The sequence below is a fragment of the Oreochromis niloticus genome, linkage group LG16 (genome assembly GCF_001858045.2).
Source record: "Oreochromis niloticus isolate F11D_XX linkage group LG16, O_niloticus_UMD_NMBU, whole genome shotgun sequence".
NCBI lineage: Eukaryota > Metazoa > Chordata > Actinopteri > Cichliformes > Cichlidae > Oreochromis > Oreochromis niloticus.
Window position 1 is genome coordinate 33,811,821 of NC_031987.2, and position 17,194 is coordinate 33,829,014.

At 42.3% G+C, this 17,194-nt stretch overlaps 1 protein-coding gene across 22 annotated transcripts in view; it reads left to right on the forward strand.

Moving 5' to 3' along the window:
• Positions 1-17,194, forward strand: part of ttn.2 (titin, tandem duplicate 2) — a 217,833-nt gene that overhangs the window by 138,311 nt on the left and 62,328 nt on the right. For all 22 annotated transcript variants that reach the window (XM_025903577.1, XM_025903582.1, XM_025903581.1 and 19 more), the window contains 32 exons: positions 114-398; positions 503-796; positions 905-1,204; positions 1,364-1,672; positions 1,809-2,035; positions 2,136-2,450; positions 2,564-2,678; positions 2,839-3,147; positions 3,237-3,418; positions 3,553-3,682; positions 3,783-3,934; positions 4,195-4,342; positions 4,437-4,657; positions 5,920-6,016; positions 6,224-6,520; positions 6,933-7,232; positions 7,577-7,891; positions 8,122-8,345; positions 8,985-9,135; positions 9,223-9,504; positions 9,714-10,016; positions 10,510-10,815; positions 11,778-12,059; positions 13,163-13,350; positions 13,568-13,679; positions 13,786-13,924; positions 14,706-14,869; positions 14,956-15,107; positions 15,261-15,417; positions 15,532-15,813; positions 16,042-16,341; positions 16,617-16,910. In XM_025903577.1, the coding sequence (XP_025759362.1) occupies positions 114-398; positions 503-796; positions 905-1,204; positions 1,364-1,672; positions 1,809-2,035; positions 2,136-2,450; positions 2,564-2,678; positions 2,839-3,147; positions 3,237-3,418; positions 3,553-3,682; positions 3,783-3,934; positions 4,195-4,342; positions 4,437-4,657; positions 5,920-6,016; positions 6,224-6,520; positions 6,933-7,232; positions 7,577-7,891; positions 8,122-8,345; positions 8,985-9,135; positions 9,223-9,504; positions 9,714-10,016; positions 10,510-10,815; positions 11,778-12,059; positions 13,163-13,350; positions 13,568-13,679; positions 13,786-13,924; positions 14,706-14,869; positions 14,956-15,107; positions 15,261-15,417; positions 15,532-15,813; positions 16,042-16,341; positions 16,617-16,910 (7,332 nt within the window). The remainder of the gene's footprint in view (positions 1-113; positions 399-502; positions 797-904; positions 1,205-1,363; positions 1,673-1,808; positions 2,036-2,135; positions 2,451-2,563; positions 2,679-2,838; positions 3,148-3,236; positions 3,419-3,552; positions 3,683-3,782; positions 3,935-4,194; positions 4,343-4,436; positions 4,658-5,919; positions 6,017-6,223; positions 6,521-6,932; positions 7,233-7,576; positions 7,892-8,121; positions 8,346-8,984; positions 9,136-9,222; positions 9,505-9,713; positions 10,017-10,509; positions 10,816-11,777; positions 12,060-13,162; positions 13,351-13,567; positions 13,680-13,785; positions 13,925-14,705; positions 14,870-14,955; positions 15,108-15,260; positions 15,418-15,531; positions 15,814-16,041; positions 16,342-16,616; positions 16,911-17,194) is intronic.

Below are 17,194 nucleotides of genomic sequence, written 5' to 3' on the forward strand. Positions count from 1 at the left end.
GTGTTCAATTAGATCAAATCTTGTTTAATTTAGTATTGATGTATATCTTCTTCTTCTTGTATTTTATTTGTTTGTTTTTCATTCTTTGCTTCTTTTCTGGTCATCACTAACAGAGATCCCTGTAATTGAATTGGATCTGTCTGTCAAGAATGGCGTCGTGATCAGAGCTGGAGAAAACCTCCTTATACCTGCTACAGTCACAGGTAAACCCTACCCAGCCATCACCTGGACCAAGGATGATGGCAAACCTGACAAAGACCGTGTGGAGATCCTCACTGAGGACAACAACAGCATCTTCTCAGTCAAGAATGTTCAGAGGAAAGACTGCGGAAAATATCAAATCTCCGCTTGCAACCCCAGTGGCACCAAGTCTGCATGGACCAGAGTAGAGGTCATGGGTGAGTCCAGGACGTTAGAATTCAGGCTGAACTTCTAATTAGTTGAAGCTATACTGATAACACTGAACAAATGATCAAACAGAATAATATTGTTTTATTTTCAGATGTCCCTGGACCTGTCACAGACCTGAAGCCTGTTGTTGTCACTCGTAAGATGATCTTTCTGAACTGGGATGACCCTGAAGACGATGGAGGCAGTGACTTAACCGGCTTCCTCGTGGAGCGAAGAGATCCCAAGATGCACACATGGAGGCAACCTGTTGAAACCACCTCGTCCAAGTGTGAGTGTGTGGGCATTATGGAGGGACAAGAATACCTGTTCCGTGTCATCGCCAAGAACAAATACGGCCTGGGCCCACCCGTTGAACTAGGACCCATCAAGGCTGTAGACCCACAGGGTGAGTGCTACGTTTATTTTCATTCTATGGATGTTGGGGATTTTGAGTTTAGAAGCAGTGTGAAATGTGAAAGTGTACTTGAAACAAGTTTCTTGTGTGGTTTTGCAGGCCCGCCATCATATCCTGAGAAGTTCCACTACACTGAACGCACAAAGAACTCCATCACATTCGCCTGGAAACCACCACGTAATGATGGCGGCAGCCCTATCATTGGTTACTTTGTTGAGAAAAAGAGGCAGGACCAGCAGGCCTTTGAGCCCTGCAACACTGAGATCTGTCCCAACATGACTATGACTGTGGAGGGCCTGGATGATGCCTGGATGTACGAGTTCAGAATCAAGTGTGCCAACCTTATTGGAGAGAGTGAGCCATCCATCCCACTGACTGTGGTTATCCAAGATGATGAAGGTAAAGCCTGAAAACTTCTACTTGTTCAAGTAATGGACGGAAGAGTTTTCTCCAGAGAAATGTATATAAAATAAAGAAGTCAACCCTGGTGGATGCTAATAACTTGGCTCATACCTATTTGCATTCTGATTTGGTTGATTTCTGTCTTGCCTCTCTCAGTGTCTCCTGAGATTCACATGCTGAAGCAGTTCAAAGGGGACACCATTACTGTGAAGAAGGGTGAATCCATCGAGATCCCAGCTGATGTCCTGGGACTCCCCATCCCTAAGATCGAGTGGTCTAAGGATGACGTAGTGATCGAGAAGCCTACTGAGACTCTACTGATGGAGACAAATGTGACTGGCAGAATGAATTGCAAGACCATGCTGTCCATCCCAGCAGCCAACAGGAGGGACCGTGGCAGTTACACTGTGGCTGCCTCCAACAACATGGGTTCAGCCAAGCACACGGTCTATGTCATGGTGCTTGGTGAGTTGAAATCATGTCAACGAGGTGGTACTTTATAACATAAAATATGGTGTTATGTTATTAGTTATGCTAGTTCTGTTTGTATCAGAATACCCAGCTGACAGCGTCCTGACTGAACTCATGCTCTTCTCTTTAGACCGACCAACTCCACCAAGGAATGTGACAGTATCCAATATCAGGGGTGAGTCCTGCTACCTCAACTGGGACGCACCACTTGATAATGGCGGAAGTGAACTGACCAACTACATCATTGAGAAGAAGGAAGTGGTAACAGAGGTGCCTGAGGTGGAAGAGGGACAGGAAGCTCCACCTGAACCGCAGTGGGAGGAGGTTACAAATAGCATAATTGAGAGAAAATATGGGGTATGTCTTTATAATAGTAGCACCAACTACAAGTTATATTAGTAATAATAAATGCAGTCTAATTGGTTTCCAATGGTAACATCACCTACATCTTCTGAAGGTCTGGAACCTGGAAAACAAAAAGACCTACCTTTTCCGGGTACGGGCTGAGAACCGCTACGGTAAATCTGATCCCTGCACAACTGAGGAAGTTCATATTATAGACCCCTTCGGCCTTCCTGGCCCACCAGAGAAACCAACAATCGCAGAGTACTGCAAGACCTCCATGACTCTAACCTGGGAACCTCCCAGAGATAATGGAGGCTCCACGATTATTGGTTACTGGCTGGAAAAAAGGGAGAAAGGCACTGCTTACTGGGCTAAAGTCAATAAGATGCCCATCACAAAGAGGGGCATGAAAGGCTGGGAGTACCAGGTGAGCTGTGGGGCTTTGTAGTAATTTTAACATTTATTTTAAGCAAAGCACTGCCTCGGTGTGTACAACTCCTTGTTTAGAAATTGAATACTGTTGCATTATGTGTCTCTCAGGTGACACGTCTGTTTGAAGGAACAGAGTACGAGTTCAGAGTCGCAGCCTGTAATTCAGCAGGAACCGGACCTTTCAGTGGACCATCTGACTCTGCCTTTGCTGTTGACCCTCTCAGTAAGTAAAGGACAACGCATGTCTTTTTCAAACCCACCAGCTTACTCACGTCTGCTGTTGGCCAGATAATTCCTCACAAGATTCAGGGGGATGATGAACGATAGAATTTAAGATTCCTAAAATGGAGACTTTTTTCACATTTTGTTGCTTTTCCCTGCAGCTCCTCCAAGCATGCCTGCTGCTCCTGAGGTGGCTGATAAGACAAAACACAATGTCACACTCTCCTGGAAACCACCAGAGAGTGATGGTGGCAGTCCCATCAAGGGCTACATTATCCAGATACAGGATGAGGGGACATCAGAGTGGGTGAGAGTAAATGATCCTGAAACCCTGCACCCCACTACTGAGTTTACAGTGCCAAGCCTCCGCGAGCTGAAGCGCTACCGCTTCAGGATCATTGCTGTCAATGACATTGGAGAGTCTGATCCCAGCCCCCGCACTAGTGAAGTTCTTATTGAGGATGTCCAACGTATGTCTGAATTTAAAGTAATTTTCACTACAATAAGTAGATACTGTGTATTCCATCCACTGATGTGTCTATCAATCCCTACTCAACAGTTGCACCTTCAATCACACTTGATGTGATGGCAGATGACCTGGTTTCCATCCGTGCTGGAGATCCCATTAGAATCCCCACCACCATCAAAGGCCGGCCCACTCCTAAGGTAACCTGGGACTTTGACGGCAAAGCCAAGACGCACAAGAAAAACAAACTCCACACACTGCCTGTGGACTCTGAGGTGAGACCTTAAGAGTTCTTGCCCTTGTTTCCCTTATTTTTCACTTGTCTGTTAAAATTTTATGAAACCATTGCATTATTATGTTTGTGTACATAAGACAATTCTTTAAATATTTTTTTGTTTTGCTTATTCAGGTGGAGTCCACAGACACCACTTCTGTTGTGACTATACCTGTCAGTCTGAGGAGTCACTCTGGACGTTACACCATCACAGCCAAGAACAAGTCTGGACAGAAACACCTCAACATCAGGGTCATTGTCCTCGGTATGTTCGTGACTTTTTTTAAGAGAGGCATACTTATAGATGACTAGCAATGGCAGAGTGGCATATTTTTCCCGTGTCCTAAATGTGCTTGTGGCTGCAGATGTTCCCGGACCTCCAAAGGACTTAAAGATTACTGACATCACCCGATCAACCATGAGGCTGATCTGGAAGCTCCCCGATACAGATGGAGGAGAGCGAATCAAGAGTTACTTTATTGAGAAGAAATCTGTCACCGACAAGGCCTGGACCAAGGTAAACATCACTTTGTTGTCAGTTTCTCTATCCTATTTTGCTAAGTTTCAAAAGTAATGTATGGAAATAGTCCCTTTGATTAGATGTTGCAGGAATGGATAGAGACTCCCAGGCTAAATAGTAAGCTGCTTCTATGATTCTAATAATATGTCCATGACTCAGAAGCACTAGATGTAACCCTTAATCTTAAACAGCTAAGTTTAACTTTAAGATTTTGCTGTTTGTGATTGATTAGCTGACTTTTTTTGCTTTGTTATCAGGTTAATGTAGCCTGTGCTAGCCAGGCCTATGTGGTGCCAGGACTGCTAGAGGGTCAGGACTACCTGTTCAGAGTGCGAGCAGAGAACCGATTGGGATTCGGCCCATTCACTGTCACCACTGAACCTGCCCGGGCCAGAGACCCCATCTGTGAGGACTTGCTTGGAATTTCAGCTCCAGATATGCAGCACATACTTCCAAAGTTTACATGAATTGCCCTGATATTAACCTTCCTCTTTCTCAGACCCACCTGACCCCCCCACCAAGCTGAAGGTTAACCTGGTGACAAAGAACACTGTCACCTTGAGCTGGGAGGCTCCCAAAAATAACGGTGGCTCTCCTGTGAAGCATTACATCATTGAACGATTGAGCTGGGACACCACCAGCAAGGAGAAAGAGACCTGGAAACAGTGCAACAAGAGAGATGTGGAAGAGCTCACCTTTGTGGTAGAGGATCTCAAAGAGGTCAGTCTTTCCTCTTCAAAGTATTCCTCCATGTACTGCTTGTTTCCTGTATTAATTAGAATCACATTTGTTAATACATGGCTGGAGAAATTCAGAGCAAAGGCATATTTTAAATTTCACTTTTTGTCCTAGTTTTAAGATTGATCATTTTCTTTCTGGAAGTTATTTAAGATGATTTCTAGTAAACACAAACTGATAACTGATAAAGATGTAATGCAATAAATCCCCAAAAGTTGATTCTGTTCATCTGGGGGTAGAGTTTTCAGTGGGAGAAACGTTTCGTCACTCATCCAACTGACGTCTTCAGTCTCAGCTGACTGCAGGTTTCCAACCTTATAAACAGGAATTTTGCCCAATAACTGAAACTAGCACCACTAGCGAATAATGGTCAGTTTCAAGATCATTAATATGCAAATTGTCATGGCCACTGACCAATGTCCATGAGTCCCATTCACAGAGAGTTGGGGAATGGCTGCAATCACAGCATGGTAAGATGGTGACAGATGTACCCTTAGGCTCCCTCCTCCAGTCAGAGATGGTCTTTCCCTCTTCACATAAATGGCCTCCTTGACTCCGCCCTCAAACCAGCGTTCCTCCCTGTCCAGGATGTGTACATCCTCATCACTGAAAGAGTGTCCACTGGCGTGTAGGTGTAAATAGACTGCAGAGTCCTGGCCTGATGAGGTTGCTCTTCTGTGTTGTGCCATCCGCTTCGCTAGAGGTTGTTTGGTTTCCCCGATGTATAAATCCTGGCAATCCTCCTGGCACTTAACAGCGTACACTATGTTACTCTGTTTGTGTCAGGGACCCGATCCTTGGGGTGGACCCATTTTTGGCAAAACTTTTATCCCACTCAAAACGTTATCTCCAGATGAACAGAATCAGCTTTTTGGGATTTCCTTAGCTGCATGATTGAGCATGCATCAAGACATAATGCAATAAAGATTGTTTTTTTACTTTAAAGTTTTTTTAAGATGATAAATATTTAGTGCATAATCTTTAACCCACTCTATCTCTTTGCGATGTTACTGTAATTTTAACTTGTATTTCTCCAACACAAAATTTGAGAATTAAGCCAAAATGTATCCTGCAGAGAGAGTTGCTTCTGAGGGACATTTATATTTTTTACTTAAAAAAACAAACAACAAAAAATAACAGGAGAGGATAAAAACTGAGCTTTCAGCCCACTGTTCCACTGTGATTTGGGAATTTCTACCGGAATTTTACCCAAACTTTGCGTTGACTGTCTTGTTAATCTACAGGGAGGAGAATATGAGTTCAGAGTAAAAGCTGTAAATGCTGCTGGACCCAGCCGACCCTCTGCCACCATTGGACCCATGGTCATCAAGGATCAGACATGTGAGCAACAGCCTCTTCAGCCAATGACAGGCTACTCATATTCCACTCTATTTGACCAGCACATTTGTTTTTTAAGTCAAATGTTTACAGGGGCTGTTACACGAACATCTGTGGGTGCCTGAGAATGTTGCATTCAGTTAACTTTATGATGGTGATTAACAAACTGTTTGTTTTGTTGATCATAACAAACTGATCATATTTCTGCAGGTCCGCCCACTATTGAACTACGTGAGGCTATGGAGGGAGAGGAGGGCTGTGACATCAGCATTGTTGCGAAAGTTAGTGGCTGTCCATTCCCCAGCCTCGTTTGGCACAAAGCCAGTCTGGACAAACCTGAGGAGAAGTCTGCCATTCAGTATGACCAACATATCAACAAACTAGTAACCCAGGATAAGTGCACCCTTCTAATACAGCAAGCCAGCAGGCATGACAGCTCACTCTACAGCCTGACAGCCACTAATAGTCTGGGCACTGTTTGCAAGGACATCAAGCTCTTAGTGTTTGGTAAGAAATTCAACCTAAAGATGTTACATGTGTCTTTTCAACTCTCAAAAAATATTTGTTTTTTTATTTCTCAACAAAGCTGAATCACAGCAAACCATATTTCTTATCAGATAATTTAATTTAAAGGCAACAACAGTACAAGTTTCATTAACGGACGCGAGGCCTGGCAGAGCGCTGTGTCACCTTCAAATCAACAGCGCTATGCCCCGACTCAAAGCCTTTGCAGTATCCGAAGTCGGTTCTTTGTCTAAAAAGACTCATATTTTATTCAAATTGTGTGATGTTCTCAAATTAAGGTTAAAAGTCTTGTAGTAGTTTAATTATCAGGTGATAGCAGGTTTGATGACTGGTTGAAGTGATTTCCAGGTCTCTTCAGATATACATATATGACTCAGCCTCCCTCTCCATGTAGGACCTCCCGGTCCCCCAGTCGGACCAATCAAGTTCACGGAGGTGTTTGCAGAAAGAATAGGCCTCGCCTGGAACCCTCCCATCGATGACGGTGGATCTAAGATCACCAACTACGTGGTTGAGAAGCGCGAGGAGAACAGGAAATCCTGGGTCCATGTCTCCAATGATCCCAAAGAGTGCACCTATGTGGTAACCCGGCTGACAGAGAACCATGAGTATGAGTTCAGAGTCATGGCTCAAAACAAGTTTGGAGTAGGCCCACCACTGGTCAGTGATCCAGAGAAGGCCAGAAATCTCTTCAGTGAGTTTAGACCATCATCTTCACCCTCATTACACAAGTGATGACAAATAACTTGTATTACACTTTATGTTAAATTATTTCTTTACAGTCCACTTACTGCATAATTTACCGTCATCATTTTCTAATATTAAAAAAAGTACTTTCAATTCTATGGTTTTATATATCAGGACATATTAAAAAAGAAATTGGCCTTTAACAGGCCAATCTTAGACGATATTACATATTACACTGTGTCACTAACACCCACACCTCTAGAGGATTCTGATCTGTCTGTCTGGTAATTCATAGACAAATTATGTATTGATTATGGATGGATCATGGATAACAGCCCTGTCCTCTTGCAGCTGTCCCCGGTCAGTGTGAAAAGCCCACTGTGACAGAAGTCTGTCTGGAGTCAATGACTGTCAACTGGGAAGAACCCAAGTACGATGGCGGGTCCCCCATCACTGGCTACATCATCGAGAAGAAGGAGACCACTGCCAAGCGCTGGATCCGTGTCAACCGTGAGCCCATTAGGGCACTGCCACTGGGCAACAACTGGGATGTCACTGGCCTACTGGAAGGGGCCGTATACCAGTTCAGGGTCATTGCTGTCAATGCTGCTGGCTGTGGACTGCCCAGTATACCTTCTGACCCCATACTCTGCAGAGACCCCATCAGTAAGACAGAAGTTATTATTGTGTTAAAGCATGTTAGCAGCAACATTGTAACAGAGATTAGATCATGTTAAATGATTCTCGAGCAAAACTAAAGTAAATGATCCCAAATGAAATGTCAAACTCCAGACAGCAGTGGTGGTGAAACATGTTTTACCATTGTGTATGCTTCTAATCACATTTCTGATTTAGCAGAAACTAGAGCTTTACAGTATTTCAATTTGTGCATGCAGAGCCTCCTGGACCGCCCACTCCAAAGGTAACAGACTGGACAAAGTCTACAGTTGAGCTCGAGTGGATACCGCCTCTGGTGGACGGAGGGTCAAAAGTCACAGGCTATATTGTGGAGTTCAAGGAGGTGAACAAGGAGGAAGAGGAGAAGAAAGCTCAGAGGAGGCTGCTCCTGAGTGTAGCTGAAGAGGAGAAGGAAACAGAAACTGAGGAGGCCTGGGTGAAGGTAAAAAGAGAAACAGATGAATAACAACAAAAATATACTGTTAAACTTCCGATTCTTTGTTTTTATCTGTTTTTATTCATCCAGTTGCTTGAAGTGAATCACAAGTCTGTACATGATAAAACAAAGGAAGAATGAATACACTAAGATGAAAACCACTTAGTTTGAATTGTTTGTGAACATATCGGTGAGGTTTGGTGTGGTCCTTCCTTAGTTCCATAAAATACAGCTGTGTTACATTGCTAAAATACGAGACCATATGAAACTGTTCTAGATCCGTTCCACTGATTCTCTTCCGCATACCTTATCAGGGTCGGCGGGGGGGGGGGGCACCCTGGACAGACTGCCAGTCTGTCAAACATCTAACAGTCCCAAACTGAATAAAATGCAGTGAATAACATGAGACACCAATGCATTAAATCTATGAAGAGATAGAGCACTATGGTTAATGATGCAGTAAAATAATGTAATCTGTGTATGTATGAACCTTTACAGAGTGACATCAGTTGCTCTGAACTCACCTTTAATGTTGTAATGTTGACTTCAGGATTTGAGACATCTCCACAAAGCCAATGAAGATCCAGTATGTAGTGTTTTTAACATGATTAAGTGAAAGTTAATTTGCATTTCGTCTCTGCCCAGGCAAAGGATACTGAGATCAGAGGAACTAAATTTGTGGTGGCTGGTCTTAAGGAAGGTGGTCTGTACCGCTTCAGAGTCCGAGCTGTGAATGCTGCTGGAGTAGGAGACCCTGGATTAGTGTCTGAGCTAATTGAGGTCAAAGACAGAACAAGTAAGATACAGATCCAACTTTGACATCTGGCAAAGCAATGATTTTTGTTAACAGCACAAACGTAAAAATTGTCCCCGTCTCGTGCAGTTCCTCCTGAGATGGATCTTGACGCCTCAGTGAAGGAGAAAATCGTAGTCCATGCCGGTGGCACCATCCGCATTATCGCCTACGTGTCCGGCAAACCTACCCCACAGATCACTTGGTGCCGAGATGACAGTGAGGTGCCCAAAGAGGCCGTGGTGGAGACGACAGGCATCTCTAATTCACTGGTCATTAAGAACTGCAGACGCCAACACCAGGGCATTTATACACTAAGTGCAAAGAACGAGGGCGGAGAGAGGAAGAAGGCGGTCATTGTTGAGGTCCTGGGTGGGTAATCACATTCACCTCAAACAATTTGAACATGCTGATGCATAAAGAGCTGTCCCATCCACTTTCTTAACCGCATATCCAAGTAGAATATGGAACCTTTATATGCAGATTAACTGAGCATGCATGGCAGAACTCCACTCTCTACTTAAAACAGAACTTTTTCTATATTTTCTTGTCTGACTCTGACTCTGTCCTTATCTCTACAGACGTTCCTGGACCAGTTGGTCTTCCCTTCACTGGAGAGAACCTGACCAATGACTCCTGCAAGCTGACCTGGTACTCCCCTGAGGACGATGGCGGCTCAGCCATTACCAACTATATTATTGAGAAGAGAGAGTCAGACCGCATGGGTTGGACCTCTGTATCTTACACAGTGACAAGAAACAATGCTGTAGTACAAGGACTCATTGATGGCAAAGGCTACTTCTTCAGAATTGCAGCTGAGAACATCATAGGCATGGGACCTTTCGTCGAGACCGACAAGATGGTTCTCATCAAAGATCCCATCTGTAAGTCCAACATGTAGTAACCTGAAAGGAAAAGAGTCCGTTATTTAACATTTTAGTTGCAACTTCTTTACAATTTTAGGGGTTATCACCAAACTAGAAAAAACATAATAGGAGCTATTACTGAATTGTTATATACAAAAATTTTTTTTTTAAATCCTCATTTCAAAGTTGCAACTATTAGGCATGAAATCTTTAGAAGACACTGATTTTATGTAGTTTTAAAAATGAATTAATTAATCAATTAATTATTACAAATTTGTTTTAAATCTATGGAAGTGCAAAAATAATTTTTCAATTATATACTTTCAATAATTTGAATGTTAATTATAACCTGGAAGTAAATCTTTTTTACAAGTCAACGCCTCACAATTTGTGCAGAATATCTACAGGAAAACAACCAATATTGTAACGCTCGTGAGGCATGAAACCCTTTGACAGCCATTTGGGTAGAACAAAAAAAACTGCTGTCACTCTGTGTTTGTATCTTCTGCAGCTGTCCCAGAGCGTCCTGAGGATCTAATCATCACAGCTATTACCAAAGACTCCATCTCTGTCACCTGGAGACCACCCAAATATGATGGTGGTGCAGATGTGATCAGCTATGTCCTTGAGTCCCGAATGATAGGCCATGACAACTTTGTGAGAGTAGGCAGAGAGGACAAGCTGATGGACAGAAGGTTCACACTAACTGGGCTGAAGGAAGGCTCAAGCCATGAGTTCAGAGTCTCAGCTGTCAACCAGGTGGGACAAGGCAAACCATCGTTTGCCACCAAACCTGTGCAGTGCAAGGATGAACTTGGTAAGTGACACAACATGACAACATTCATTTTATCAGAAAAACTAGTGACACACCAATGTGAAAACCAAGGATGATAATTATGATTCAACATTGCTTATGAGGTATGACAGTTGTTTCAGCAAGTTGGTTTTGGGATGTAATTCGAGGTTTGTCAGTGTTTTGCCATGTAATGACATAAAGTGATGTTTTAATGCTTCAGTTGTCAGCAAATGCCAGAGGTTGTATGTTTTTATTCAGTCGTTCTATTCTGATCATGGAGATAACTTGAGTTTTCCTGGTCTCACGGATAAACTGATTAGATTCTGATTGTCAAAGATCATGGTTACCTTAATCTCACTAAACATACTTTTGGCCAATATGTTATTTGCTAATTATGAGAAAATGTATCTAAATGGCAGAGTGTCACCGTAGTGTGTGTGGAAGTCTTATGTGTTAACCCTGCTTCTCCAAATGATGTCAAAAGACAAAATTATGACATTTTATATTCAAAGGTCATATTCATCTGTAAAAATACTTTTTTAGGTCAGGTTCTTCTAGGTCGTATTTCAGCAAAAGAGGGGAAGTCCAAATTTGGTTAGATACTGAATTGATGAGATTCACTCATTTTTGAACCCCACCTTCATGTGTGCTGATTGTGGGGTTTAAGCTATGTGTGAACATTCCTGTTGCCTATGTTTGTTCTTACAGAATAACTGTAAATATATTTTTATTTTAAGTTATTTTTAAAGGCTTCAATGCATTTGTTGTATGATTTTCAGCACACATGGACTGGAACTTATCTTTGTGGTTGTTGTGGAAATACAATAAACAGGATTAAATAATTTGATATGAAGTAAGATGATGTGACAAAATGTGCCATTATAACTGTTGTAGATGTGGAAATGGTCTTATATATTAGAGAAAATGATCTAGGGGAAGATTTTCAGCTGATTTAATAACTAGCTTAACTGTTACCCCTGCAGAGCCACCGACTCTGGACCTGGACTTCAGGGAAAAGCTCATGGTAAAGGTGGGAGACAACTGCATGCTGTCGGGACGCTACAGTGGCAAACCGGCCCCTGCTATCACCTGGACAAAGAATGATGAGGACCTGAAGGCAGATGAGGACATCAGCCTCCACAGCACCACCCACCACCTCAGCCTCAACATCAGCAAGGCCAAGAGAGAACACAGCGGCCGCTATTGTGTCAGCATAGAGAATGCTGCTGGCACTCGCTCGGGAATCTGCACCATCACTGTGGTCGGTGAGTCACAGCAAAGAGTTAATGACCTGACCAGCTGTGGAACTGACACAACACAAAAGTAGTATTGATCCGAACCAACACCTAACACCAGAAATGAAGGATATGTTAATGGATGTATCGAGACGAGTGGTAAGCTGCTTGTACATGACTCACAATCAAATCAGAGGTTTAAAAACTAAAATTCAGAGAAGGCACTTAAAACAATGCCTCTGTTTGTCTGAGCATTTAAGACCTAATGGCCACTTGTAGTCTGGAAAAAGTCAAGATTTTTTAGACTACTTGGATACACAACACATCAAAATCAGACAGAAAATTAGAGTAGTAAGTGTACTGGAGCTGCAATATGGACCATAAGAGATATTTATGGTATATTATCAGGAAAAATGAGTGACAGATCCACATATGAGGGGCCTGTAGGCTCTCTCTCTGTTCTTTTTAAATACCATAGGAAACAAAAGTAAGCCAGCAATCCGAGGGCGACGTACTATTGGGGCAATGTGCAACATATTCAAGATAAGAAGAGGCCTGTTTTTTTCAAGACCTTGTATATAAGGAGGAAATTTTTTAATTTGATTCTGGGGTTAACAGGGACCCACTGATGAGAAGCTAATATGGGAGAATTATGGCCTCTTTTTCTATTTTTCTTTTCTCATTTCTTTTGCTGCATTATTTTGGATCAACTGAAGGCTTTTTAGGGAACTTTTAGAACAACCTGATAACTACAGTAACTGAGCCTAGAAGTAAAAAAGGCTTGAACTTGTTTTTTAGAATTACTCTGAAACAGAATGTTTCTATACTGCAGAAATACTAATGCAATAAAGCACTCCTACATATTTGTTAAGTATAGTAATTTTAATATCTAAATGATAACATTATTTTAAAATGTTTTGTCAGTGGTCAAGATGTTTAATTTAAGTTATAGTAAGTACCCTGAGATTTTAGATATTTTCCTTTACTTAACATGTTGAACAAGTAACTGTTTAAATGTGTAATAAATGTTAAATTTGAGCGTCCCAGTGTTATAACCTTTTATAAGCCGTGGTGTGAAAATTAAATGAAGAGATTTTCATGTTGCTGATCACTGTAAATTCTTTTCCTGTCAGACCGTCCTCAGCCACCAGAGGGACCCGTCGAGTTCAACGAAGTCTACAGGAATTACATGGTAATCTCCTGGAAGCCGCCTCTGGATGACGGAGGCTGTGCTGTCTCCAACTACATCATTGAGAAGAGAGATACCAACAGAGACCTATGGATGCCTGTCACCTCATCCTGTACCAGAACCACCTGCAGAGTGAGTAGAGATATTTTAAGCACAGAAAATGTTCGAAACAGTGACGAGAAGTGCAAATCTGGACCACAAGTTTAGTATGCACCTTATATGTAAGAAGATCCTGTGAAGATCTTTGATAAAATGTTTATTTGAAATGCCTGAATTTTTACCATTCTTTTTTTATTCTTTTGTTATCAAGAAAATGGTACAAAGGCTTTGATTACTAATATCCTTTCAGGTGCCAAAGCTAATCGAGGGCCGGGAGTACATCATTCGTATAATGGCTCAAAACATCTATGGCATCAGTGACCCTCTTCTGTCTGCAGAGACTAAAGCTAGAGACATTTTCAGTAAGTGATATTCACAGAGAACAACACACAAAACCAGCAAGCAATCCGCTTTTGTGTTTATAAAGTAAAAACAGCATGTAATTGCATTTCATTGTGTCTGTTACAGAGACACCAGATGCTCCCAAGCAGCCTCTGGTGAAGGAAGTTTACCATGACTCTGCCCTAATCAGCTGGGAGCCGCCTGCTGATGGAGGGAAACCAATCACAGGCTACATTGTGGAGAGGAAGGAGACCATGGCCAACAGGTTCATAAATACATATAACACTGATAGTTTAGGGCCCAGGCAACATTTGTAGGTGTTTCTTCTAATTCTTTTTTCGTGTACTTACACAGCCATGACTGGCATGTCAAAGTACACAATCCAGACTTGTAACAAGCTTACGAATTAATAACAGCACATTTCAGCTAGTTGTTAAAGTTATTTGTTTTAGTTGCTGATAATGTAACTACTGCTCTGTGAGTATGTAATGTTTTACCACTGGTCTTGTGTTGGGCACCAGTCTGTGGTAGCTATGTCAAACTCTTTCTTCAAGTGTGTGTGTGGCCTCACAAACTCTGATGCCACAGTCAGCCCAATGCCTAATAAATCAAACCTTTTTAGAAAACTGAGATTAAACCTGTTGCAACACAGTGGTGTGGTAGTTAGCTCTGTCACATCAGAGCAAGAAGGACCCAGGTTTGAGTTTATTTGCCTGCCTTGCCTTTCTATGTGGAGTTTGCATGTTCTCATGCAAACCATGTGTTGTTTTTTTCTGAGTATTCTGGCTTCCTCCTTCCTCAAGTAAAAAATATGCATGTTATTTATATTTCTATAAATGCATTCTTACAAACAAGACTTAATCGGAATTTTCATTTCATTCCATTCAATTTCAGCGTTTTCAGTGGGAGAAACTCATCCAAGAAATCACATTGGAGAAATATTTCTCCCACTGAAAACGCATCGTCAAGATAAAACAAAGTCAACTTTCTGGGATTTACTTAGCTGACATGCATCAAGACATTAGTCTTTATGTTTCTCCTCTCAGGTGGGTTCGCTGCAACACAGAAAGAATCCATCCTAAGGTGGAGTATTGGGTGACTGACCTCCTGAAAGGCTGCGAGTATGAGTTCAGGGTCAGTGCTGAGAATGAAGTGGGAGCTGGAGACCCAAGCCCACCATCTAAACCTGTCTTTGCCAAAGATCCCATTGGTGAGTTGATCTCTTTCAATTACACTCCATGTCATTATTAGTGGATGTAAATGCAGCACAAGAACATTCCTTCTTCTTTTCCCTAGTGAAACCTAGTCCGCCAGTGAATCTAAAGGCTATCGACTTTACCAAGGAGTCAGTTACCCTGTCATGGGAGCCACCTACCGACACTGGCAGAGGAAAAATCTTTGGATACTTGCTGGAGTTCCAGGCAGCTGGAAAGGAGGAATGGCACAAGGTGAGGAAGTTACCTTGTGTCATTGAGGCGAGAGATATAACATGTAGACAACCCTTACAACTACATTTAACCTTTTAATTTCTTCATTTCAATTCTAATGTTCTTTCTTTCTTTCTTTCTTATTTCACTGAATTTTGTCAATTTGGACAACAGGTGAACCAGACTCCAGACTCCTGCAAAGAAACCAAGTTTAAGGTTATCAACTTGGAAGATGGTGTTTTGTACCGCTTCAGAGTCATGGCTGTCAACGCTGCTGGGGAGTCCAACCCAGCCAACATTACTGAGCCAATTAGAGTACAGGACAGACTTGGTGAGTTGTCATTTCAGTGTCATAGAATGCTACATAAGTGCTACATATGTGTATTGAGGTACTCTAGTGTTTGTAGTCATTAATTCTCTCACTTCCTTCTTCCACATCTTTCAGAGCCTCCAGAGTTGATTCTAGATGCCGGAATGACCCGAGAAATTAAGGCCATGGCTGGCACTCATATTGCTCTGATAGCCGGCATCAAAGGTGTCCCATTTCCTACTGTCACCTGGAAGAAGAATGACGCAGAGGTTCCCCCTCGGGCAGATATCGAAACCAACCAGACAGGCACCAAGCTGGAGATGAGGTTCTGCCATCGTGGTGACTGTGGAGATTACACCCTAACTGTGGAGAATCCAGCTGGAACCAAGACTGTCACCTGCACTGTGCTAGTTCTTGGTAAGTAGAATTATTTGTAGAATTTGATTATTAGCTAAAATTCAGTGGTGGTTTGAAGGGACACATCTGGAGCTGAATCATCTGTGTGGTTTTTAATTTTGAAAAAGTGACTGTGATTAAGCACATTTTATTTTTGTGAGCCATCACCATCTCAAAGTCAGTTTCATTTTTGTGTCTTCCCCTAATGAAGGGTCAGACTTTAGTGATGTTCTTTGTATGTTTCTTCAGACAAACCTGGTCCTGTCCAGCACCTCCGTGTGTCTGATGTCAGGAGTGACTCTGCCTACCTGTCCTGGAAAGATCCAGAGGATAATGGTGGTACTCGCATCACTAACTTTGTGGTAGAGAAGAAAGACACAGCTTCCACTCAGTGGGTCCCTGTCTGCTCTACATCAAAGAAGCGCAGCATGATGTTGAAGCACCTGATGGAGGGCACGTCCTACTCGTTTAGAGTTGCCGCTGAAAACCAGTTTGGCCGCAGCGAATATGTCGAGACACCAAAGGCCATCAAGGCAATGAACCCGCTCTGTGAGTAACAACACAGTGACTGTTTATCCTTCAAATTTATCTATATTATTTTGGTGTTGGAAAACAAAATAAAGAAAATTCCAAAGATGCTTGCTTAATCATCCAAATTCTTACCTGGCGTAGGGTTTTCTGGGAATGCTTTCTCCAGATTATGAACAGAATCAACTTTCTGGGATACTGAAAATAAATTTCCTTAAGCACCAAAGAAAAATGTGTTGTACTAAGAGTGAGTAGTTGAAGCCTGTATCGCTCTCATTTTGCTTTCATCCCTCCAGTCCCTCCTGGTCCTCCCAAAGACCTGCATCATGTTGATGTGGACAAGACTGAGGTATGGTTAGCATGGAACTGGCCTGATCGCAATGGAGGAAGTGAAATCACAGGCTTTCTGGTAGAGTACCAGGAAGAGGGAGAGAAAGAGTGGTATGAATGGAAAACCGTCAGCATCCCTGAGAGTCATGTGACTGGTCTGGAGGAAGGAAAAACCTACCGCTTCAGAGTGAGGGCTGAGAATGCCATTGGCCTCAGCAGACCTGATACCACAGTGCCTATCCTCTGCCAGGAGAAACTAGGTAGGGAAGAAGACAGTATTTGCATGACCCCTATTGGATTTCACGTATATCTAATAGCATGAAATTATTGTTCCAGTTGTTTGTTGTCACCTGAAACTAGATATTTACTTTATAGAGTAGGAATTGTGGTGCAGATGTGTGTTCTGTGATAGTGTCTTGAGTGAGTACTTAGAATTAGAGGAGGCAGATGATCTTAATGAAAAAAAGAAACTGTTGATAAGGCTCTAACTGGTAAAGTCTGAGTAATTTAAGTTTGTTTCATATTTGTTTCATATGAGTCTAGT